The 26,437-nt window shown below is 41.6% G+C and overlaps 1 protein-coding gene across 2 annotated transcripts in view; it reads right to left on the bottom strand.

Annotated features, from left to right (window-relative positions):
- CELF2 (CUGBP Elav-like family member 2) overlaps positions 1 to 26,437 on the bottom strand; it is an 829,377-nt gene that overhangs the window by 383,312 nt on the left and 419,628 nt on the right. For both annotated transcript variants that reach the window (XM_060293317.2, XM_060293315.2), the window contains one exon: positions 14,827 to 14,862. Coding sequence is in view for 1 of the 2 variants with exons in the window: in XM_060293315.2 (XP_060149298.1) it covers positions 14,827 to 14,862 (36 nt within the window). In the remaining variant the exon portion in view is untranslated. The remainder of the gene's footprint in view (positions 1 to 14,826; positions 14,863 to 26,437) is intronic.

A 26,437-nucleotide genomic window follows, 5' to 3' on the forward strand; every position in this document is an offset into this window, starting at 1 on the left:
TCGTGCCCCGGTCCAGGAAGATCCCACATGCTGCGGAGCGGCTGGGCCCGTGAGCCACGGCCGCTGAGCCTGCGCGTCCGGAGCCTGTGCTCCGCAACGGGAGAGGCCACAACAGTGAGAGGCCCGCGTACCACAAAAACAAACAAAAACAAAAACAAAAACAAAAACTAACAGGGCTGGTGGGGGGGGGGGAGAACATTCACATAGGAGTATCTGCACAATTCTTATGCAGATATTACTTTGGGACCTTGGACAATTTTTATGTTAAAATGTGATTATTGCTCCACTGAGAGTAATTTCTTCTTCTTCTTCTTTTTTAGGAAAGACATTTATTTATTTTAAAAAGGTTTTTGGAAAACTAATTGTTTTTGCTTGAGTGAGAGCAATGATTTCTTTACCTTTGTTCCTTCTAAAGGTCTTATTGCTGCCTTCTACTTCACCAAAGTCAACTACGATGCACACATACGTCAGAGAAGGGAAAGGATCCACTGAGAGCTTGGAAGAGGAAGAGAGAAGCATAAAATACATAAATCTTTGCAGTCACTGGGTTGAAAATTCACAACAACTACTCTGACTTTATCTTGCTCTCCCATCCTTAGTTCCTTTCAGGGTTTCATTTCCCAATTTTCTAAAGTACTACTGTCCTTTACTCTAGTTCGAAACAGAAACAACTTTTTCACCTTCACAAGCTTCTCTGTAGGATGCTTGAATGGCCACACACATTCACAGACAAAATTTAAAATCTACAAGATTCAACAACCCCTGGGCTGATCTGCTGTACCAGCTCCCAGGTTGCCTTTATGACCTATTTTCCCTTAACAGTTTTCCCTAAAGTTGTCCCAAAGCATCCCTAAACGAATCCCCCGTCACGGAAGTTGAACTTGGATAGGACTTTCTCAACTGAACACGTCAACTGCCAGGGCTTCAGGCAAGACCCCAGAGAAGATCAAACTCCAGACACCATGGAATTAGTCCAGAAACACCAGGCCAAGATGAGAAAGGCCAAATGGGAGCGGGCAGCATATAGGATTCTGCCGCCAACACAACCCCTCCAGGAGTGCCAGGTACCAAATTTTCATAGTGAGTGTCAGGACCAAGATGGCAATTGAGGTAGGCATTTAAAGGGAAAGCAAGTCTATATGTAAGTCACCCCCCCCCAGAGAAATTCCTTTTTTCATTCTCTTGAGAAATTTCCAGAATGAATTAGAAACAATTTGAGTATTACACTCATCTCTGCTTCAACATCATTTGCCCTCAAGGACTCCGAATCACATTTGCATCTTGCCTAATATGGCAAAGGATGTCACTGTGACAGACAACCACAAAACCCGTGTGTGCACAAAATGACTTCAACTAAACTTCTATGCAAGCAACTCCCTAGACGCTTTATTACTCAATGCTCCAACCTGCAGTTCCACATCCACAAGTGTCTCTCACCCTCTACCAGAAATGCTCATCTAAATATTTGGCTTTTATCTCAAACTCAATGGTGAAGCAACCCTTTTTCTAGCCCTGCATTTCCCAACAAGCCTTCTCCAGACCTCTCTCGCTGGGTTTGATGGGTGACACCAATGACATTCCCAAACCGGAAGCAAGACAAACCGGAAACTTCTCCTTCACTGCCTGAGTTTCAGCAAGTAATACTGATTTGTTTTTCCCAATATTTTCTGTAATCAATCACTGCTTTTTTTCTTTCTACAAAGACCAATCTAGTTCATGTATTTATTATCCTCATTTGAACTACCTGGAAAAATCCTCATCTCCCATTTACCATTAATTCGTTTGGCAGATATCTGAGCACCTGTAGGCACTGTTCTAGGTGCTGAGGATAAAAGAGAGGAACAAAATGGACTTGGTCCTAGTCGTCACGGAGTTTATGTGTTGGTGTTGCTCTTTCCAGAATAATACATTTTGCAGGACACCATCAGAGTCACCTCGCTCACATACTCTTCGAATCATATATTCATGCTCAAACACCTGCTCATTCCTGCTCAAACACCTCCAATGGCTCACTGAAAACAAAACAAAGCAAAAGGAAAACTCTTCTATCCCTTTAAAGTGTGCAAGCTGGCTTCTACCTACTTGTCTCACATTTCATTACTCTCTCAACAAACCACCCAGGTAAAACCAGCTGGCTGAATCCCTATTTCAAAACTCCATATTCCTCGCTCTTCGCTTTGTTACTGCTGTGTCTTTACTCAGATCTTCCTCCTTCATGGTGAGATTTTTCTAATTGCCTTACCAAAAAACGTTCTCGCTCTCCTCCAAACTTAAATATTTGGTCAATTGATATGACACTTAATGCATTCAATAGAAACTTTTTCATCTTATCACGTGACAGACTTTGTCCTAGGCATGCAGAGCTAGTGAAGAACATACTTGCTCCTACTATAAATCAAATTTCCACTTTTAGAATTTTTTGGTTCTTAAAAGCAGGGGTCATTGTACGACCCCTTAAAAGCAGGATGCGTCGTACCTTGCATCCTCCATCGGACTCCGTTCCTTGTTCATATGGGCGCTCGGTGATGCAACTAGTAATAACGATATTGTTAAATATCGGCAGATTTTAAAGTTTCCTAATTTATTATGTCCATAAGCATCTTCATTGTTCATTACATATATTTTTAAAATTGTGAACTATTCACAGAAACCTATTTCACTGAAAGCCTATTTTGGGAATGATTTCCCTCTGCTTTGGAAAGGGAACTTGGTGCATTATAGTGAGTTACAGGCCACCAGGTGTTACTCCTGGAGATGCTCACCTGATTTTCATAGGTCTGAACCTGACTGAGAGAGGGTCTCAAATGTTGTACTGTGTTGGTAAAGCAGAATTTCCACTTATTCACTGGATAATCATGCTCCTGATAAGGATTTCTCTTTAGCATCCTCTATGTAGCTCAGCGTTATTCCTTGACGTTCCATCCTTCCTCCCCCACCAAAAGCATGAGAAGCAGAGGGTTAAGGATGGCTTGTGTCACTGCCTCAGTTTGGTTTTATATAGCGGTATGTGAGTTTAATGTTGCTTATTTGAAAAATGAAACCAACATCAGATGCTTGAGTAGTTTGGGCCCAAAAGGAAATCTGTATATTTGTCAGAAAGAAGGCAAAGGGAAATACATAATAGAAACATTTACAAAACCTAATCTGAAAAGAAAGGTTTACAAGGTTTAAAGATATGTATGTATAGGGGCTTCCCTGGTGGCGCAGTGGTTGAGAGTCCGCCTGCCGATGCAGGGGACACGGGTTCGTGCCCCGGTCCGGGAAGATCCCACATACCACGGAGCGGCTGGGCCCGTGAGCCATGGCTGCTGAGCCTGTGCGTCCGGAGCCTGTGCTCCACAACGGGAGAGGCCACAACAGTGAGAGGCCCACGTACAGAAAAAGAAAAAAAAAAAAATGTATGTATAAATGAGAATAAATTTTATTAATTTACGTGACCTTAGGAGCTTGAACATTCCAAACACTGATGGAGGCAAATGTTTAAGAAGGTATAATAAAAACCTTATACCTTCTTCAGGTGGGAAGAGAAAAGCTCGCACCTGGTGTTTGGTCAAAGCTCAGTGGACAGCAAAATCTGAAATCCTTTAGGGAAGACAGAGAAGCATTTCTCCTAACATGCTGTATACGACAAAGCAGTATTAAGTAAATATGAGAAAAATTTATTTAACATATAATTTTATCTTGGCAGCATCCCTTCTAATACAAAAGAAAATGAACGATGGAAGGTTATGAAACAAAATTCTTTACCCAAGAGGCTCCAATAGCTCTTAGGATGCTCAACCCAGGAATTCTCCTTTACTCCACATTAGCCCTTCTTCCAACAGGGTGTGTGTGTGTGTGTGTGTGTGTGTGTGTGTGTGTGTGTGTGTGTGTGTGTGTGTGTGTGTGTGTGTGTGTGTGTGTGTGTGTGTGTGTGTGTGTGTGTGTGTGTGTGTGTGTGTGTGTGTGTGTGTGTGTGTGTGTGTGTGTGTGTGTGTGTGTGTGTGTGTGTTCCCTTCAACCCTCTCAAGAAGTGCAACTTCTACATAGCAAATAAGGAGTTCTAATTGCAAAATTATATCTTCCACAGAATCCATTTTGTACCCCTTTGCTCTGGAAGCTCTGAAGATGTGAATGCTTCCACAAACAGTATGAATAAAGTCCCAATTCTCTATGGTGACACATTCGGGAAATGGCAGGTTTTATCTTCAAGGAGTTCAATGGCTACACAAAAGCTCTCATGCACAAATAATGGAATTCTCAAATTGGGATAAATGTGCTTTAAAGAATTTTTATTTTCATCATTTATTCCAGGTAACACTTGTGGATAATATAACACAGCTTTGGATTCCTGAGCAGATCAAGAAAATCTAAAAGGGAAAAAAATTAGGGCAGGCCTTTATTAAATTTTAAAGTATGCCTTTGCTATACTCTTATAAAGAGCCAAATAGGGTATCGAAGTCTCTGGAGATCACCAGTATAACTTCTTTATCATGTTCCATTTAAAATTTAATTATGCAGTCTACAACAAGAAGAATCTGAGCCATTTAAATAGGTCATGCAGTGAGTAACTTCACAATATTCTTAAGTTTTCCTTGTAAAGATCGTTCCTCCGATAGTCTGTTACACGTCAGAACACTGTATTATAAAACAAGTGTAATTTAATTCACTCACTACAGACCCTTATTTACATCCATAAAGAAGGAAATGTTTTGATTTAGGTTATTTGGAGAATTAATGGAAACCATGTTCCTGATAGAGCCGCCCAAGACACATGGACAATATCTGCATATATACTTCGTTGGGTAAGTGTTATTTTCATACATTATAGCAAGGTCAAGGGAACTTTATATTTAATTTAATTAATTTATATTTAATACTTGGGACATTTTGCTTTAAATCAATAATCATCCACAGCATAGCAAAAATCTAGCCACTGAATAATTAATATCTGAATTAGAGGTTTCTATGGCCTACGGCTTAATATTCCTTCATATTCCCCATCACAGATTTCGACTAGCATGCCACTCTAATTTCCTTACAATAAAATAAAATAAGCATTGTTTTGAGCACTTTACACCTATCACTTCAGTTCCTTCTCAGAACAGCTGGTCCTATTATGACTCCCAATTTACAGATAAAGAAAATGAGGCACAGAGAGGTGCAGAAATTTACCCAAGATCGCAGACCTAGTAAGGAGCTGAACAGAGACTTGAATACGCTCTGGAGTTTGTCTCCAGAGCATACGTGCTGAACCACTTCACTAGGCCGATTCTTATAGTGCAACAAGGCATCTTGTCTTGACAGGGGCACTACCCAAATACTAGGCACAAAGCTACCTTTGAACACACCACGCTAAGAGCTACCATGTACTGATGACTCCCTGGGTGTCAGGCTAAATACTTTATATAGATTATCTTTTCACAGTGACACTATGATGGGTATCGTAATTTTTCCAAATTTTCAAGTGAAAAACTGAGACAGAGATATTAATTCACTCACTCAAGGTCACACGATTAAGAAATGGCAGACAGGGCTTCCCTGGTGGCGCAGTGGTTGAGAGTCTGCCTGCCGGTGCAGGGGACACGGGTTCATGCCCCGGTCCGGGAAGATCCCACATGCCGCGGAGCGGCTGGGCCCGTGAACCATGGCCGCTGAGCCTGCGCGTCCAGAGCCTGCGCTCCGCAACGGGAGAGGTCACAACAGTGAGAGGCCCGCGTACCGCAAAAACAAACAAACAAACAAACAAAAAGAAATGGCAGACAAAAGATGGAAGCATGTCTGAGCCCAAAGCCCCATCTCTTAACCTTTGTGCTAACAGAGACTCAACAGCAACAGCTCTGAACAGCTTGGTAACAGTCAAACTTAGGTTAATAACTTTCCAGCCAGTAAGATGCATTTTTCTGAGTGCCAAGCGTATAATGCAGTGAGCAGAGTGAGAAGGGTGATGGAAAGCCGAAATCATATATCTGGTATAAGACTGTTACTTTGGGAGGTTTCTTCAATGCTTCCTTCCTTCCTTTCCTCTTAGGGACTGAATGTGTCCCCCCAAAATTCATATGTTGAAGCCCTAATGCCCAGTGTGATGGAATCAGGAGGTGAAGCCTTTAGGAGGTGATTAGGTTTGGATGAGGTCATTAGGGTCCTTGTGATGGGGACCCCTTATGAGTCCATACAAGAAGAGACCAGCGAGCTGGCTCTCTCTCCCCTTCTCCCCTCCTCCCACCCCCAACCCGGTGAAGATACAGAAGGAAGGCAGCAGACAGTAAAGCAGGAAGCTGGACCTCACCCAGACACTGAATCTGCCAGCACCTTAATCTTGGACATCCCAGTTTTCAAAACTGTGAGAAATAAATGTTTAAGTCACCCAGTCTACGGTATTTTGTTATAGCAGCCCCAGCAGACTAGGGCACTTCCCAATTCAAACGTTTATTCACGCATCCAAACATCCATTCACTCAAAGACTTACGTAAATATTTACTAAGGGCTTACTATGTTCCAGGCACTGCTAGACATTGAGGGAAAACTGTGAATACTGGTAAGATCTCAATGCATGTCCTACTTAGTGGAGAAGGTCTAAAAGTCCTCCACTGAACTCTGTTATCAACGATACAGATACTAGGATAGGAGTTAGCACTGGAGACTTTGGACACTAATAGAAGAGTCATGAAGCCCTTCAGGACAGAGAAGCCTTCAGAGGAGAAATGGCATCTAAGATGTGTCCAGATAGTAAATAATGAATAGTTTTGGCTTGCCGGGTCATACAGTCTTTGCCATAACTACTCAACTCTGCCTTTGTAGCACAAAACCAGACACTGGCAATGTGTAAATAGAGGGGTTTGGCTGTGTTCCAATAAAAACATTTATAAGAACAGGCCACAGGCTGGATGTGGTCTGTGGGCTATAATTTGCCAACCCTGGTCTAGAAGAATGAGTGAGAGATAGTTTGGGGAGGGAGAAAAAGAACTGGGAGATGACAAGAGACTTCCAAGTAGACAGAGGAAGAAATCAAAGACTGAGAGACTGGTCCTCAAGTTTCTTCTAAAATGGGGGCTCACACAGTCATTCAAACATCTATTGGCTGCCAGCTCTGTTGGGAGTCCTGTGAATGGAGGAATAAACAAGAAAGCCAAAGGAGACTCTGTTCTGGGGATGAAGGGAGGGGAACAGAAAACAGATAAATGGACAAATAAATGAACACACAACGACAAGTGCTGTGTGAACAATACAATATGGTGATGTGACCGTGAGTAACTGTGCTGTGGAGAGGACTACATAGAACAGGGTGGTCAGAGGCGGGAGCTCTGAGCAAGTAAGAGGAAAGAAAGGCCAGTATGTCAAGAACAAAGTAAAGGAGAGGGTGGGCAGGAGGCAATGAGGTTGCAGAGGTAGACAGAGGCAGCCTGCGGAGGCCCCTGGAAGCCGAAGTATGCTGTTTTGACTTGATTCCCAGCAAGAGGAAACTACTACCCAGTTTGAAGCCAAAAACAATGTGGTTTGATTGATTTTTCAAAGATCTCTTGGGCTACCATGTGGAGCATGGTTTGCGAAAGAGGAAGGGGGAGACCAGTCAGGGGCCATTTTAATAGTGCAGGTGGGTGTCTATGATGGCTTAGGAAGAGATGGAGAAAGTGGCCAAATTAAAGATGAATTTCGGAGGTTGAGCCAATAGGCTTTACTGATGGATGGTCTGCAAGTATGCGAAAAAGAGGCAATATAAATGACTGAGGAGTTCTTGTCTGGACAGTTGGGTGCATGGCGGTAAGGTGGGTGGGGGTAGGATTCAAGAGTTCTCTTTGGTCACATCAAATTGAAGATTATATATCCAAGAAGAGATATTGAACTGACAGCTGGGTATTCAGATTTGAAGCTCAAGGGAGCAGCTGAGGCTGGAGAGGTGAAAATGGGAACTATCCTCATAAAGATGAACTTGATGACATCTCTCTCCACACCCTCTCTACAAGTGAAGAGAGAAATGGCCAAAGGAAGCCCTGGGAAGCTCAGCACGTGGAGTCCAGCAGAGGAGGAAGAACAGGCAGGCAGACTGGGAAAGGCTGGCCAGTGGGAGAGGGAGAAAACTGGAAGAATTTGGCGTCAGAGACTAGGAAGGTGTTTCATGGAGAAGGAAGAAGTCCCTACTTTGAGTGCAGTTGAGAGACCAAATAAGAAAACAGATAACCGGCCAATGGATTTTGTTAGGTGGAGGTTGCTGTTGACCTTGACCAGGACTGTATGAAAGGGTCAGAAGCCCAGCTGGAATAGGCTGAGGGTTAAGTGAGAGAAGAGTTCTTGTGGCAGATACCACTCCTTACATACATAAAGCCATCTTCCCCCTACCCGGACTCCTTCCTTTCTTCTTGATGGCAGAACATGACTCCCATTATAAAGGCTGCCAATACCAGAAACCCAATTTCCCCTCCATACGAGCTTAGGCATAGGCAAGAAATTCTTTCCTAAAATAGAAATACATGATAAAAAAACATGCCCTTCTTCACTAGATGCGGTCATGTCTCCATGTGATGGCTGGAGCTGTGTCTCCATGTGATGGCTGGAGCTGTGGCAGTCATATTGTGAGCGTGAGGCACATCATACCCAAGATGCTGAGGATGGCAGAGGAGCAAGAGAATACACCAGGGCACCACATTAACCTTGGGTCTTCTCAGACCTCTTGAACTATAGCTACAAACTCAATATGCAGTTTCCACCCTGATACTGCTACAGTGCCTTTTATGAAATGGATTCAACCTGGGAAAAATAATAAAGATACTGTAAGAGAAAGATTCATGCAGGAAAGAATTTAGTCATAGACTATGAGTGGGGGATACACTGTAAAAGATTAGGAGGTGCGGGTTGGAGCAGGGAAGAATACTTCTTACCAACTGCAAGTGTGGCCTCAGAGTCGCTGTGCAGTATGATGGTGGGTGCTGGAAGCAGGAAACTGGACAGTGTAAGGTTTGGAAAACAATCACTTAAACCAGAAGGCTTGTCTTCTACTGTTAGCCAAATAGTGAATCTGAGACAGGGGAGCTCTAGGAATGATAAGGTCTGGGAGTACCATGGGGTCCCATGTGGAGGATGTCAACTGTTTTTTCTTTCCCCAAATCCATTCCATCAATTTGCCCAGATGACTCTTTGTAAGCAACAGCTTAGAACACTCCCTGGATGAACAGTATCAAAGAGAATAACAGCTCCTCAAACTGGCGTCCAAACCCTTCACATCAACTAGTGATCCTCCAAGCAGCTCTTCATGCCTCTGCATTCCATCCAACAAGATGGTACCACTTCCTGTTCCCTGCGCACAGTCCCTGCACACCTCCCCTGGGTGATGATGTTCTCTCTGTGTGGAGCGCACAGCCCCCTCCACTGCCACGTGCTCAAACCTGACCTGCCTGTCCAAGTCCTGCTCAGGAGGTTGACTCACGATGCTGTCCTCGCTTCCTCCGATCAGCGGTATCCCATCTTGCTGCTGAAATCCCTTGGCGCCTTTTGTTTATTTATATGACTTTCAACCTCTCTTATGGCATTAAACACTGTTCACCTAGCACTGTGAGTATCTGTACCTGCTACACTAGACTACACTACTTAAGAGATGATGCTCAGTTTGTTTTCCACCACAGAGCCTATAACCATTTTTGGCAGACAGCTAGCGTTCGATGCACCTTTGTTGAATTAATGAATAAATGACAGATGTTGTAAATATCAAACTGCACCAGACCTGGGTCCCAGGAATTTGAGAAAATTGTTCTTTCTTAGGGATTATAAAGAAGATAGGAAATGCTCATCAGTTCTAGATTACTTAGTAAAAGGTTGGCCTGGATATACCAACATTCTTTTTTCCTATTTCCTCCAGCCCCAGGCCCTGGCAACCACTTTTCCACTCTCTACTTCTATGAGTCTGACTTTTTTTTAGATTCTGCACATAAGTGATACCATGCGGTATTTGTCTTTCTCTGTCTGACTTATTTCAGTTAGCACAATGCCCTCAAGCTCTCTCCATGGTGTCACAAATGGCAGAATTCCTTCTTTCCCACGGTCGAATAATATTCCAGTGTACGTATACACCACAACTTCTTTATCCATTCATCCACTGACAGACACTTAGGTTGTTTCCATGTCTTGACTATTGTGAATACTGTTTCAATGAACACGGGAGTGCAGACATTTTTTGAGATCCTGTTTTCACTTCCTTTGGATACTCAGAAGTGGTAACACTGGATTATATGGTAGTTCTATTTTTAATTTTTTGAGGAACCTCCATCCTGTTCTCCATAGTGGCTGCACCAATTCACATTCCCACCAACAGGGCATGAGGATTCCCCTTCTCCACACCCTCATCAACACTCGTTATCTCTTGTCTTTCTGATGAGAGCCATTCTAAGAGATATGAGGTGATAGCTCATTGTGGTCTTTGTTTACATTTCCCCAGTGATTTGTGAAGCTGAGCATCTTTTCATGTACCTGTTGGCCATCTGTATGTCTTCTTTAGAAAAATGTCTATTCAGGTCCTCTGTCCATTTAAAAAATCACATTGTTGGATTTTTTTGCTATTGAGTTGTGTGAGTTCTTTACATATTTTTGGATATTAGGCCCTTATTAGACATATAATTTGCAAATATTTTCTCCCATTCCATAGGTTGCCTTTTCATTTTGTTGATGGTTTCCTTTGCTGTGCAGAAGCTCTTTAGTTTGATGTAGTCCCACTTGTTCATTTTTGCTTTTGTTGCCTTTGCTTTTGGTGTCACCAACATTCTCATCTTCTAATTTTTCAAGTTCTTTCAGAAGATAGCACCTTAATTGAGGACAATGAGAAATACGAGATTCTGTCACCTACGAAAGCCCCCCCACAGCGGAGTGAACACCTAACTGAGCCCACAGAGCACAAGTGGAAAGCTGAGCTGGCCGATTGCTTTGACTCTCTTCGTCTCCACGTTTGCCCCTTGCTGCTACCTGACCAGTGATAACCATGACTGAGAAATCCGGTCAATCAGAGAGTTCAGTCTTGCCCTCCCACTGCATGGACTCTGTGGAGTTCAAATTTCAGATAACAAAGACCCATAACTGAAGACCAAAACTCCATAAGTGAAACTGCCACGTCATGACTTTTCTCTCTGAGAGTCACACCAACCAAGTAGCTCTAACTTCTTGGTAGAGAAGCGCAAATAATAATCTGATGGTGTACAGTGATTTCTAGTCGTTGGGTATTCCACTGCTTCCAATGAGTACTTGTTTCCTAACCCCCTCTGAGGAGGCATAGAAAAAAGATCAAGTTATTGGATTAAAATAGAAGAAAAAGGGTTAAGTGTTTCTTTTATAACGTTAATCTCTGGCCCCTGCCTCCACTGGTTTCTGCTAAAATCCAGTAAAAAATCGCATCTTATTTACATATTTAATTATTGTAAGCTTCATTTACCAATACTTAATGTTTTTCAAAGAGCATCCTGACTTCTGGGTGTTGAGCTTTAAAAACTGCTCATGGGGCTTCCTTGGTGGCACAGTGGTTGAGAGTCCCCCTGCCGATGCAGGGGACGCGGGTTCGTGCCCCGGTCCGGGAGGATCCCACATGCCGCGGAGCGGCTGGGCCCGTGAGCCACGGCCGCTGAGCCTGCGCGTCCGGAGCCTGTGCTCCGCAAAAGGAGAGGCCACAACAGTGAGAGGCCCACGTACCGTGGGAAAAAAATAAATAAAATAAAAACTGCTCATGAATCTCCACTGTAGTCTGTAAGATGCTCCTATAGTTTCTGTTAAATAGCTGTATTTTCTATATTGTTTCGTTTATGCTGAGAAACAGGAGACTATGTTTAAGGAATTAAAATGCTCTTTTTCAAAAACAGCCACTCATATTGCAGGATAACAGTAAAACCTCTGTTAATATACACCTTGTTTACACCTTTACTCTGCTATCCAAAATAAAGTTCTCCTCTGTATAGTCATCCTTTATATTAAAACCCCAGCTTATCATAACTATTTTAGTGCCTCCATTCCATTTGAACAATTGGGATTTTACCATGATTTAATTAAAACACATCTACCTAAACTAAAAACTTTGCACCATTGAAAAAGGTCTTGAGAGGCATGCTTGCAATGGAGAAAAACAATTGTCCTTTGCTACAGCAAAATAAAGCACGGAGTCATGTGTAAGATTAAAAATGATCCTCGTCACAGCTCAAGAAAATGGACCCATACATCCCTTTGCCAGAACACTTCAAGATTAAGAGGACAGCATGAGCGGAACATGTAGTCAGCTTAAATATTTGTTTTAATCCCGACAAGATCATCGGTTTTAATATTTATAATATAATTACAATGCTTTACACATTGCTCATCTAATCTAATTTTTTTCTGGTGACGTATTATGACCAGACTTTAATTTCAGCAATGGCAAGAATTCATAGACACATTTAGGTTACCAGTCGTAATGAAAGACAAACCAGGTGCCTGTTCAAGTACCTTGTACACATATCTCATCTCAACCTCGATGCATTTTTAACAACCAATACATAATCCACTGCTGTATGATTTGTACATATTCACAGAATAGTATCAACCGGTGGCCAGTTATGGAAAGCAACTAAAGTTGAAATACCCCGTCTTGTGCAATATTTATAAATGGCCTTTCAGAAAATTTCAAGCCAGTCAAAGCCAAGGAAAACCAAAGCATAAACTTGCTATAAAACACCACTGTCTTCCTTTGCAGCCACATATCACAAGTCGGCAGTTGCCTGAATTGCAATTTTCCACTTTTCCTAGATGTCACCGCGTAAGCACACTTTTATGACTAAAAGGATAAAAACCCCAACGTGTCACGTTCCACTAATCATTAGCCAACAAACAAACTGAGTTAACGACAGGTGCCTTGTTCTAAACGCACCAAGGTTTTCCAGGGTTCATTTACACTTTCCCAGTGACAGGCTGAAGAAATTAGGGAAAAAAAAAAAAAAAGGCTGAAAGTTGAACAACTGATTGAATTCTACAAGACTGTAAAACAAACAAACGCTAACAGAAGAAACAGTCTGGACGGCAAGAGAAGTTTTCATCATCAGATAATCACATTCATGGTAATGTGAAGAAGGGAAAGAACTGTCATGGATAATGTCCCAAACTGCCCCCAGAGAAAGTCAAAAGAATACCTGAAGCTACATTAGAAGAATAATTGAGAAGTAACTGACATACTCACACCCTTACCACCATATATTTCAATGAATGCACACCGAAGTTAGAATGGGATTGGTGTCGTGTTTATTCTCAACACAATGCGATATTAGAGTAACAAAAATTCATGGGAAAAAACAGTAAGTAGGCTCATTACTAAAATACCTCCCACAAAACTCAAGAAGAGAGCAGACTCCTTCCAGTAATAAACCAGCTACAACAGATCATTCGAGGCGAATGTGGGAATTGCCACTTGGTATTCACAACAGAACAGTACTTAATAGAATGCAGGGTGCACGCCAGATTTCCCAGACATCTCAGTAATTCTTAATCTGCATGATTACAGCTCCGTGTGGGTCTCATCTGACAACACGCGGGTGGCCCACTCCTTAGCCGTTCTAGAAAAGTTTAAAAGTCATCCTTCATTCCATTATTTGGGGATTAACTTCTTCACCACCAACACGGGCAGATACACAACTCTCTCTCTTCCAGAAAATGACAAGGTGCCTCGGTCTTCACACTGGACTCTCTCCAGAGTGAAAGCACCACGACAAACAAACTCAGCTGGGACACCAGAACACAGGCACACTTTTAACCCTGTAAACTAGGACGCGGTTGAAATGCTTCTTTGGGATGTTATCCAAAGAATTAAGACATACAGTAATTTAAACATTTGGGTCACAGTAAACAGTTTTTTAGCCATGTTAATCATGATCCTATAAGCAAAGATTTTCTTTACATTAAAAAAAAAAAAAGCAACCAAATGTGCTTATCTCCTGGAACAGATGGTGACAATATGTACCCTCCCCCGATTCCCTAGTGCTGTTCATCATCACATTCTGTAAACTCTTCTTTTCCTGGTTCTTGAGATTCTCTTGACTTCTGTTTCCAACACTTCCCAGGCAAAACCCTATGCCCTATTAATTCATTCACAGACAGTTACCAAGCACCTTCAAGGACTCAGGCACAATACTAGGTGCCGTATGTGATGCCCAGGAAAATATCTCTTAAAACATTTCCACTCCCTTTCTTACTTTTTTTCCTTTCTTCTAATAAATAGTGGTAATCATTTCTGATGGCTAGTTGTCTATAATTGGCATCCCGCAATCATCTCTTGTTTCATATAGTGACATAAGAGATCCAAAATATGTTAAAGACATCGATCAATTTATATATTGATTTCTTTCCCTGGTGAGACAGTAACTAGGTATTTAAATGATGATATGAATTACAAATGCATTTATATACCATCAAAACTATGATGTAAGTTCTCTAGAGGAAGCTCAAAATTTTCACAAATCTATAAACACTTGAACGCAATACTACTAATGAATATACTGAAGAAAAAAACAATGCGCCTTTAGATTACCAATAACCATGAATATAATAAAGGAAGTGGCATGTTTATGAGCTCTGCGGAGAAAATAGCTCCAATATACTTATGGGTACATGTGATATAACTTCCAAGGGATGAGAATGATTTCTAAGTCATATATGGACATCACCCTCATGACCTCTTGGTTACATCACTTATATGCGACTCATACACCGTTTCTGGCATTTACATGGTGAAGCATGAGGTCTTAAAATCTAACATGAGGAAGAGAAAGTGAAGAAGACCTCTCCGAGGCGACACAGGTCTTCTGTCAGGGGGTGCATCAGAGCTCACGCACAGAATAAGCAAAGTGTGCTGCTTACCTTGGTAGACTTCCAGCTAATTCTGTGGTTGTCTCTCTGGAAGAAAAAGAAGATAAGCATGATTAGCTTATTTTGGTAAATTATAAAAATGTGTTTAATAAAACCATAATCCAATGCGCCAGGGCATTCTGGAATCATATGGGTGCAGAGGATACTGCATATGCAGCTGTTTAGAAATCTAAAATCGACTCATCACATTTCTGATTAATAAATGTTTCAATGGTTACTTCCCAAGGACATTTTATACACATGCAAAATATCTGCCTCTGCTTTCTGGTGGTAGAGCTCAACTGAGTCTAAAACATTCAAATTTTAAAATGTACGACATACAGAAGGAAAATAGGAGGGAAGAGAGTCCCAAACTGCATCTGGATGTTTTCCACTGAAACAAAGCACACTGTACTCTCTTTCCAAGAATCACTTAGGAACGAATTCATTGGAGGGTGTGTCTTCGTGTTGATCTCTGTCACCTGAGGTTTATGAGGGAACACGTACAACACAAAATCCAATTATTTTTGTAGCAAATTGCTGTTTTTCATTTCTTTGTTGTAATGTCAGACCAGTTGGGATGGTTGAAGGCAGATGCTATGACAATTCAAACGGCACAAATGATATGTCACTGAGGGAAGCTCTGCAGCACGTGAGTAAGAGCGACCAGAGATACACTGCAGAGCTTACTTTTTCCTAATAGCAGTATCTTATCTTTTGATTACAGATGTGTTCTTGGAAGGAATGGGAAGCAAGGAGGAGGAGATGCAGCCTTACTGCTGAGATATTCTAAAAGTGGAGGAGGGCTTAACTTGAGACTGAGGGACGCAAGGTATAATTCTTAGGAACAGTGGTGCATAATATTCTTCATGTCATGTAATCGCTTTAAGAATCTCATAAGAAGAGGTGATATATACATATACAAAGGAATATTACTCAGCTGTAAAAAAGAATGAACTAATGCCATTTGCAGCAACATGGATGGACCTAGAGATTGTCATACTGAGGAAGTCAGACAAAGACAAATACCATATGATATCACTTATATGTGGAATCTAAAATATGACACAAATGAACTTATTTACAAAACAGAAAGAGACTCACAGACATAGAAAACAAACTTATGATTACCAAAGGGGAAAGGGGTGGGGAGAGATAAATTAGGAGTTTGGGATTAGCAGATACACACTACTATATATAAAATAGATATACAACAAGGTCCCATGTATAGCACAGGGAGCTATATTCAAAATCTTGTAATAAACTATAATAGAAAAGAAAAACAAGAATCTCATAAAATACAAACATCTTACATAGAAAAAAATGATACACACATACACATATACACAAAATGTGGTATACAATTATAATTGTCGTGGACCTCTGAAAGTTCATATGTCAACCCTGGGTTAAGAATCTCACCTTGAAACTCACATTGTCTTTACATACTCATCTTGTCGATCCAAATACAGGACTTCCTCCCGGTTTCTAGAACTCCCCCCCTCACCTATTGTCTGTGACAGCACCTGGGCACTTTAGGGACATGCTGGTTCCCCTGGAGCCATGCTGCCTTAAAAATATAAGTGATTATAATTTCAGCTCCCATAGAAATATTCTTTCCTAAATAACCACATGGTATTAAACCTTCAGCCTTCATTGCTATTGGCTTTCGAGAGAATGTTTCCATTCCTTCAACAAAACCGTAGTTGAAAGCACTGTCCACTACACAGCTGAAGGCCTCACATGTATTCAACTCTTCTAAGAATTTAGTACCTGCCTAAGAAATTTCTCTTTAAAACAGAATATGGAATTGTGGGTATCCCCCAGATAAGAAGCACCCCTCCCTCTAGTCTTCCTTTATAACATGGATCACAACAGAAATATCTTTTGAATTCTATATTATTATTTATCACTCCATCACTTGAGACCAACACACATGAGGACTCAATCAGTATTTGTTCAGTTTGTAAGGAATGAATTAATGAACTTTTCTGACCTTCTCGTTGACCTTGACGGTTAGATCTATATTTAGAGCTTGATCACAGTAACAGGAGCATCCCAGAGTTAAAGTACAATGACCTTTTCTTCTTTCTAATCTTCTAACTCTTGATTTTTGTCCCCAGACTGTACATATTTAAATATTATGGGTCCCCCTGGTATCTTTTAAAACTACGTTGGACTTATAATAAATCCAATGAAACCACAGTAGGGCAGTACTTCTCAATCTGGGCACTATCACGACATTTTAGGCCAAATAATCCTTTCTAGTGAGGAACTGTCCTGTGCTTTGCAGATGTTTAGCAGCATCCCTGGCCTCTACCCACTAGATGCCAGTGGTATCCCCCCTCCCAGACTGTGACAATCAAAATATCTCCAGACATTGCCAAATGTCCTCTGAGGGCTAAACTGCCCTCGGTGGGGAACCACTGCACCAGAGCAACAGAGTCCAAGGGTCTGCAACTGACCTCCGTTTTAAAACCTTCCTGGATTAACCAACAATCTCCATTCTCTTGGAAAAACACAGTGGCTGAGCCCCCTCCAGAGCACCTGTTTCACTTTGCTCCCATCACCTAAGTTTGCACACTCACCAGGAGTATGTTGTGTTTGTTCCCCCACCCGTTTACGTTAGGACTCATTCAAAGTTCTTGTTTCTATGAAAACTAAGTTGGGTTCTTTGGAAAAACTAAAAAGGACAAGTAGCTTATCAATGAAAAAATGTTGCCTGCCTTATCAGTGAACAAAGGATGTTGCAGCCACCAAGCCATCACGTTACAGCCGCCCTCACGGAACTCAGGATAGAAACAGAATGTCCACCATCCAGCAGTCAGCCAGCTGCAGCCACCCCTGGTGATATACCCAGAGGAGACTCAGGATGAGAAAGCACAGGACACTGGCCCCGGATAGCTGAGGTGCCTATCAAAGGAATTCAGTGAGTCCAGACTCTTGCGTCTTCCCACACATAGTAAAACGCTAAATTTCTTAACTTGAGATATCTGGTTTTCTTTAATTAACAGGAATCTTTCGATGTTCCGACACCTGGTCTTTGTTGTAAAAACTCCTATATACCCTGGCTCCTCCTTTACCCCTCTTTGGAGCAGTCCCTCAGAGCTATTTGAGAGGTTGTGTCCCGGGCTTAAGTCCTCAGTTTTGTCCACCAAATAAAACATAATTCTCAACTTTTAGGTTGTGCTTTTTTTTTTCAGTCGACAAGCTTAAGAAAAACTGATGGTAGATTAGGTCTAGGGACAAGACAACTATAAATATTGGGGAGAAAAAGGACGTGGTTGTTACAAGTTTCTCCAAGTTCTTGTTCCTCTTAAAAAGTAAACTAGAGGGACTTCCCTGGTGGCACAGTGATTAAGAATCCACCTGCCAATGCAGGGGACACAGGTTTGATCCCTGGTCCGGGAAGATCCCACATGCCGTGGAGCTTAACTAAGCCCGTGCGCCACAACTACTGAAGCCCGCGCACCTAGAGCCCATGCTCCACAACAAGAGAAGCCACCGCAATGAGAAGCCCGCGCACCGCAATAAAGAGTAGCCCCTGCTCGCTGCAACTGGAGAAAGCCCGCATGCAGTAACGAAGATCCAATGCAGCCAAAAATAAATAAGTTTATTCAAAAAAAAAGTAAACTGGAAATTACTAGATGGTGAATTACAGGTGTGATTTATACACAAAAGACAATGCAGAATTCCTCTCATCCATAGACTCAAGGCATCAATCAGCCTTGCCTTTACGGTAAAAGACAAATGCTAGAAAAAAAGTTATGCTCTCCACATATTTAGTACCAGCAAGGGAAAATTTATATTTTATACAACCAGGTTCTGAAAAATTTACATTATAATGACAGATATTACTTCATAGGAAAAGTAATTTTTGGTGAACGTGAATAATGAGTGAATACAGTTTAAATTACAAGATGTTACCAAAAAACCCTGATGATTCCATTAGAACACGTAGCTGCACGATTTAAAAAAAATACAAAGAGAGAACCCCTGTATTCGGCAGCAGCAATGTGGCAAGGACTCACCAACCAATTGCCATTTGTGAGATCATCAGAACACAGAGCTTTTAAAATAATAACTTGATCACTTTTACCTCTTTATTACTGCTAACAAATCATCTGAATTATTCACATCTTCATGAATTTATACCTTTTGTAAAGAAACCCTTGAGGCAAATAAACATAGCATAATATGCTATGCTTCATCCAGATAATGTTCCTTCATAACCCCATTGAGAGGACTTAAAGATACCGTACGAAAAACTTTTAGGGCAGTAAAACTACTCCTATGATACCATACTGGTAGACACACGTTATTAAACATTTATCCAAGCCCAAAGAATGTACAGCACCAACAGGGAACCCTAATGTAAACTATGGACTCTGGGTGATGAGAACATGTCAGTGCAGGTTCATCAGTCGTAACAAATGCACCATCTGGTGGGCGTGTTGATAATGTAGGGGGCCATGCGTGGGGTGGGGGGCAGGGGGCATATGGGAAATTGCTCTACCTTCCCCTCAATTTTGCTACAAACCTAAAACTGCTCTAAAAAATAAAGTGCACTGAAAAAAAGATGCTATAAAGACCATGTTTTTTCCAATGAACTTATATAGATTGCAATGTCCATTAATAACATTACTTTCTAAGCATAAATCATCTGCATCACTAATATTTATTTATCCAACATATTCACTGAACACTTACAATACATTCAACACGCACTGTGCTGGGTTCTTTCAGAGGCACCAAGAAAAATTAAATCCTGATCCTTCTTTCCAAGCGTTTACACCTCAATAAATGATATCATGTAAAGTATAAAGTGCTGAATACTTTCGAATTTTCCACTGGTGAAAGCTCCTCTAAGTCAAAGGTCACGTCTTACTAAAAATTTTGAATACTCAGTGCCTGGCACATACTAGACGCTCAATAAATACAAGTGCAACAGAACCATAAAACATTGTCTCATGGAAGCAACCTAAGTGTCCATTGCCAGATGAATGGATAAAGAAGATGTGGCACAAAGATATACACAATGGAATATTACTCAGCCATAAAAAGAAATGAAATTGAGTTATTTGTAGTGAGGTGGATGGACCTAGCAAATACTGTATGCTAACACATATATATGGAATCTAAAAAAAAAAAAAAAGGTTCTGAAGAACCTAGAGGCAGGACAGGAATAAAGACACAGACATAGAGAATGGACTTGAGGACACAGGGAGGGGGAAGGGTAAGCTGGGATGAAGTGAGCGAGTGGCATGGACATATATACACTACCAAACGTAAAATAGATAGCTAGTGGGAAGCAGCCACATAGCACAGGGAGATCAGCTCCGTGCTTTGTGACCACCTAGAGGGGTGGGATAGGGAGGGTGGGAAGGAGACGCAAGAGGGAGGAGATATGGGAACATATGTATATGTATAGCTGATTCACTTTGCTATAAAGCAGAAACTAACACACCACTGTAAAGCAATTATACTCCAATAAAGATGTTTAAAAATAAATAAATAAATAAATAGAAAGTTAAAAAACCCAAAACATTGTCTACTGGCAGGTAATTCCAGTCTCTTAATTTTCTAAAATGCCTGTTTTGTTATAGCAATATTTGGAGTTTAATTGCACTAATTTTCTTTCCTTAGTTGTCATTACCAAGATAATCTCATTTCAAGAAGAGAGCTGAACGCTAAAAACTGAATGAAAACAATGATGAAAAAGATGACAAAGCAAAGTCATATGTTTCGAGAAACAGAATTGACCTAGGGGCTAAGAAATAGACCAAAATGATGGAGGGCGTGAGTTTCTGATAGGTTGCATATCCTTGGGCAATTCCTTCTGCCTCCTGGGGTCTCTAAGTCCCAGAATGGAATAATAATGCTTCCCTTTGATCTAGAGTTGCTGGATCAATCATCGATGTGAACAAACAGGAAAGCTTTCTGCAAATTTGAAGCTGGGCTATACAGACCATTTTATCAAAGGAAAAAACAAACACCAGAAGAGACAAGTACTTTTCAAAAGCAGACAAGTGTCCCGCGTGTATTACACAGTTTTCCTAGATTATTTAGCATTCCTTAAAAACTTTAATTTTGAATGTGTAGAACATTTGCCAGGGCACACAGAATGATGCCAACTTTTCTTAGCTGTCTGAAAGCGCTCTTCCTCATGCTCTCCTATCCCATCCCACTCCTGAGCTATGCAAATAGTTCTTTTTTTAGGATGTGTTGAAGCAAGAGCTATCTATTTCTGTGCAGCTTGCCAGTTTCCAAAATTAGCTGACAACTATAAAACAGGACATGAGAGCCCCCCTGTTAATTGTGTGTCAGCATGATAAATATTTTTAAGACCTGGAATGTCTGTCTCCAATGGTACCTCCAATTCTTCTAAAAGTATAGACTTTTAAAAAAAATGTTAAAATACCTTTTTTTTTATTGCCTGTCCTACAAATAAATGATTTAATGTTCTGACTGTAGGAGGAGTGAGGTTTTCTTTACTTCAATTAAGGGTGAAAGTATCACAATCAAGCAAGTTTTGTTCTTTTTCTTCTCTTTTCATTTTTTTCTTTTTTCTTTTTTTTGGTCACCCGGTGCTTGGGCCAAATTGTGGGTCTTTAAAGTTGCATCTATTTCCAAATAATACATAGATAAAAAGATTAGCTTCAAGACATCATTAAATATTCATATATCATTTTAGAACAGTTAACTTTTTTCCTATATGGTAAACCTTAGGTCTGGGAAATTTAAAACACCTTAGAGATTAACGTTACTTCTCTCGTTTCTTTGGGTAAAGAAAGTCCAAAGACACTGCTCCTTCCCCCTGCCCCAGCTTCTTTCTTTCCAATCCTTTCTCTGAATTTCTCTTTTGTTTGGTCCTTCGTTTCTTCTCTTCCATTTTTATCCTTCCTCAATTTTCACTCCCATGATTAAAAATCTGTGTGTGTGTGTGTGTGTGTGTGTGTGTGTGTGTAAACCCAAGCAATTACTCTCACATGGTGAAATCTACACACACACACACACACACCCCCCACAGCTCACATTAATTGGTCACTTATTTAATACCAGCCCCTATTCTAGGCCATTTACATGCATTCACTCACTTAACCCTTCTAAAAGCCTAATGAAGTCATTACTATGATTCAACTACAACAGAGATGAGGAAAATGAGACAGAAAAATGTTAAACAGCTTCCCAAGGCCACACAGCTAGTGACAGACAGAGCCAGGATTTGAACCAGGCATTCTGGCCCCAAAGCCCATGCTTGTGGTCCCTACGCTACACGGCTGCTCAGTATCTGCCAGATCTGATATATCTATATTCTGCATCCATTCATTTGTTCTGGATTCTGCACTGGAACAGAGAACAGCCACAGAAAATGGCCCCACTGTTGGAAACTTTACAATCTGGAAGGGGGAGACAGACAAAAAACAAATGAGCAAATGAATATTTATCACTGTCTTACATAGCATATGTCACGAAGAAGAATGAGTCAAGGTAGGAGGTGGTACCTAATGAGTCAAGGTAGGAGGTGGTACCTAACAAGGTAGGAGTTGTAGGGGGCCTATTATTTCTATAGTGGGGGCTATTTCTATAGAGAGGGCTCTCTGAGGAATATGTGAAGGCATGAAACACAACCACTTCTATCCCCGCCTTCCCTTCTTAAGTCCCTTTCCTTCCTTTGGACTACTGCATTTCATTCTTCTTTTCGACGAATATTCACTGGTACCCAGTGCATGGAGCAGGCAATACAAGATGATGCTGTGTTTTTTTTTTGTTTGTTTGTTTGTTTTTTGCGGTACGCGGGCCTCTCACTGTTGTGGCCTCTCCCGGCTCAGCGGCCATGGCTCAAGGGTCCAGCTGCTCCGCAGCATGTGGGATCTTCCCGGACCAGGGCACAAACCCGTGTCCCCTGCATCGGCAGGCGGACTCTCAACCACTGTGCCACCAGGGAAGCCCGATGCTGTGGTTTTAAAAAAATGATAGACAGTATGGACCTGTACATTCCAAATACTGAGAAACTAAAAGGGGAGACGAGACCCTTACGGAAACTCAGCCAGTCACTTAGAAAACTGCAGGTTTCGACAAGAGACACTTCACATCACTAGAGAGGACGGCCAGCCTCTCAAATCCACTCCGGCGTGGAAATGAATGAAATGTCAGCCGGCAGCATCCACAGAAGTGGTCCCGCCTGCAGACCGACTTCATGAGAGGTACCACTCCAAGCTCCTTCTGCCGAGCCTGCGCTCCCAGGGGTTAAACCTCCCATGCCTGAGTTTTAAAAAATTAAGTCCACCAAGTAGAGTTTCTCTTTATATCACTTTGGTATTTAGCTCGGGCTGAGGGCAGGCACTATGGGGAGATGGGACTTCTGTCCACCGAATCCTTAGGAAACAGGGTCACACGGGGGGGGGGGGTTATGGGGAACTAGCACCTGGCAGCAGGCACGCATGCCATGTGGGTTGTCAGAAGACTTGCCGCACGAAGATTGACTTCATCTAATCACCGATACATCCAACCTCTTTCTGAATAGGCCAGTCCTATGCAGAGTCCTTGCTAAGATTGGATTTGGCTCCAGATTTCCTCAGATTATCTTAGTACTCTTCATATAAAACAGCCACAAATGTGTGCCTCTGGCTGTGTTCTTGTGCTCACGGGGCCTAGAGAACGCAATCACCCAATGTTTCTCTTAATCAAATCTGCCACAGATACTGTGGCGCTCCAACTGTCACCCGTGAGTTGGGCCACTGTTCAAACAGCACCGCCACCCCTTCTGTCATTGGGAGATGGTGTAAAGCGCTTTTGTCTTCTCTTCTTTCAAAAATGTCATCTTGAAACTTAGCTCAGGAATACACCTGAGAAGAAGAGGCCTGTCCTGGACTTTGCTGGTGGAATTAGAAGGAGAATTATGTCTCCACACTCACAGGTTTACCTCTTAATCATCAGACTCTTTCTGCTCTGTGAATCCACCACGGTTAAATGTTATGATCCAGTGAGAACCTGAATCAGCCATACTTCAAACATTCAGCTTCTACCAGGGGAAGAGGGTGTCAGGTTACCACAAGACCTCTGCATTTAATATTGCTTCATCATTGGGCCCGAAGCTGTACTGGAGTTCGTAAGTGAGCTTCTTAAGGGAAAATATGCCCCCCACATTATTAATTGAAAATAAGTTTTTTCCTTTGATAAATCAGTTTAAGAGGAGGCCCATTGTGCACAAAATGCCTAATTTTTCTCTCTTAGCTCCCAGAGACATAATATCACCAATAAGTCCTATTAATGAGAGAAAATCATCCCCACTCCTGATAATTTCTGGATCAAAGAGGGATTTGCAAATACCAGCCTGCACTGTAATGTTTGACTAATGGCCTAATCCATCCATTGACATGTATGGGCATTGAGTTCATTAGCATTTATCATTAGCATTTATTTATTAATTTGTTCAACAAATACTTCCACAGTTCCTACTGTGTGCCAGTTTCTATGTGCTGGGGATGAAGTGTGAAATGAATAAACATGGACCCCTCCCTCACAAGGCTGACCATCCAGTGAGGAAGCTATCGCAACGAACTCTCACAAACAGGTGTGCCTACGTGTCAAGAGCAGGATGAGATTGTATCCGCCCCTATTCCACGATGATTCCCTTCTGCGGAGGTTTTTGGGAAAACAAATCCAGAGCGACTTCATCGGTATAATGACACCAAAGTCCTGCCTGATGAAACAGACCTTAGCAAGAGGAAGGATTTTTGTCTCACAGATGCTGTCCTTTCTAAGAATCTAAAATACAAAAGCCACTGCCCAGTCAGAGGCAGATGTGAGAGATTGCAGGAGGATACTGTGGGCTTGCCCGGAATGGGTTCTGGGCTGGGGGAGGGCAGCAGAGGACCAAAGACACAGGAAGGATGGGGGGAGGGAGGGAGAAGGAGGAGAAGGAAGGCGCCATAGTCAAACTCCATGGCGGATGGAGCAACGTACTGAAAACAGGTGGAGAGATGGGTTACACCAGCTCTTGGACCCCTGGCTGGACACTGGCGAGGAGTCCAATTACTTCCTCCTCCCCCTTACAGACAGGCCCCGCAAGCCCTTCCAGGCACTGGGGGCTATCGGGCTTTGAGGAACACAGGCTGGAGCTCAGGCCTCTTGGCCTTGTTTGTTTCCACCCAACAGCCCGAGTAAGGACCAGATAGATACGCTTCTGTTTGGGGTTCAGAGTGTCCCAAAGGCCAGCACCTCAGAGGGTGCTTCTATGTGGACCTGGCCTCCAACCTGCTGTCAGGAATGGGTCTAAGGCCAAGGCATTAAAAAATTTTTTTAATTAGTAATTTTAAAGTTTTTAATTAAATTAGAATAAGTAATTTTTTCATTAAAAAAATATACCAGAAATTCTGTCAGAGCTTACTCTGGTTATAGGGTGGAAAGCTCGCAGCAGCCATCCATGGACACTGAAAAGTACTAAGGGTTGTTTTGATGTGATTTGGGGGAATCTTGGCTTTTTGTTGGTTTTCTATTTTTTTACTTTTCAGAACAGTGGCCATAGTAAGTACATAATAAAATGCCTCTCTCTCCTGAAGCTAAAGAACTCACTTTTCTCTCCAGTAGTGTCCAAGGGTGTATTCATTTTGTTTTTCAACCTGCCCTGATACAGTCTTGGATGAGGAACAGGTTGGTGCTACTACTCCTCATTTTGCAGACAAGTAAAGTGAGGCTCTAAGAGGTTCAAGAGTTTGTGATCAAACAGTCAACTCAGGGACTCCTGCCCGGCCCTTCTGACTATAAAGGCAAGCAGGGAGGTCTGGGCAGAAGCACAGAACTCCATCTGAGTTCTGAGCACAAAGGGAGGAGTGAGAGGAAAATTCTCCCATTCACAGGACGTGTTCACCCTTCTTAAATGTACCCGTTTGAAATAACACGACTCTGAGAGCTATCCACAGAGGGGTGTAGTTAAGGCTGTTTCAGATCCCTCACATCTTCCAGGTCGCTTCGAGGACCCTGCTGGGTCAATTAAATGTGGTATTCATCACTACCTCTGGAAATTCAAATCTGTGTATTCAATCATGGTGGGTCATGTCCAAATCTCTCCTTTAACAATTGCCAATATGCTTTTTGTGGCGATGGGGATTTTGAAATCTCCAACCTTCAACACATTCACAGATGACAATTATATCTCTACAATCACTAATAAAATAAAATAAAACCAACAGAAAAGGAATCAACAGTAAAAGAGCTAAATTATAGATAAGAGAATATTCATAAATCTATACCTCATCTCATGAATGTGGGTGCACTGTCTGTATGCCAGGATTTCTTTAGCCATTGGTGATATTCAGCATATTGCAATCGAGTGCAATTACAGTTAGCTATAATTAAGAACAATTACAGCTTTTATTTCTCTACTTGTTCTTTAAAAGTACATGTGTAATAAAACTTTTTTTTACAAGGTGAAGAATATAATTATACATCCTTATAACGTCTCAAATAATTAGTCTGACTAAAGTTTCTTCTGGAACAATTTTCATTTTAACTGTCAGAGCTGCCATTTATAGTCAATGGAACATACTTTTTAAAAAATTCCATCATTAACCTTTTTCACCCCATATAGCTGTATATGTATTATTGGTATAAATGGAAG

This window comes from Globicephala melas, chromosome 2 (assembly GCF_963455315.2).
Source record: "Globicephala melas chromosome 2, mGloMel1.2, whole genome shotgun sequence".
In the NCBI taxonomy this organism is placed as follows: domain Eukaryota; kingdom Metazoa; phylum Chordata; class Mammalia; order Artiodactyla; family Delphinidae; genus Globicephala; species Globicephala melas.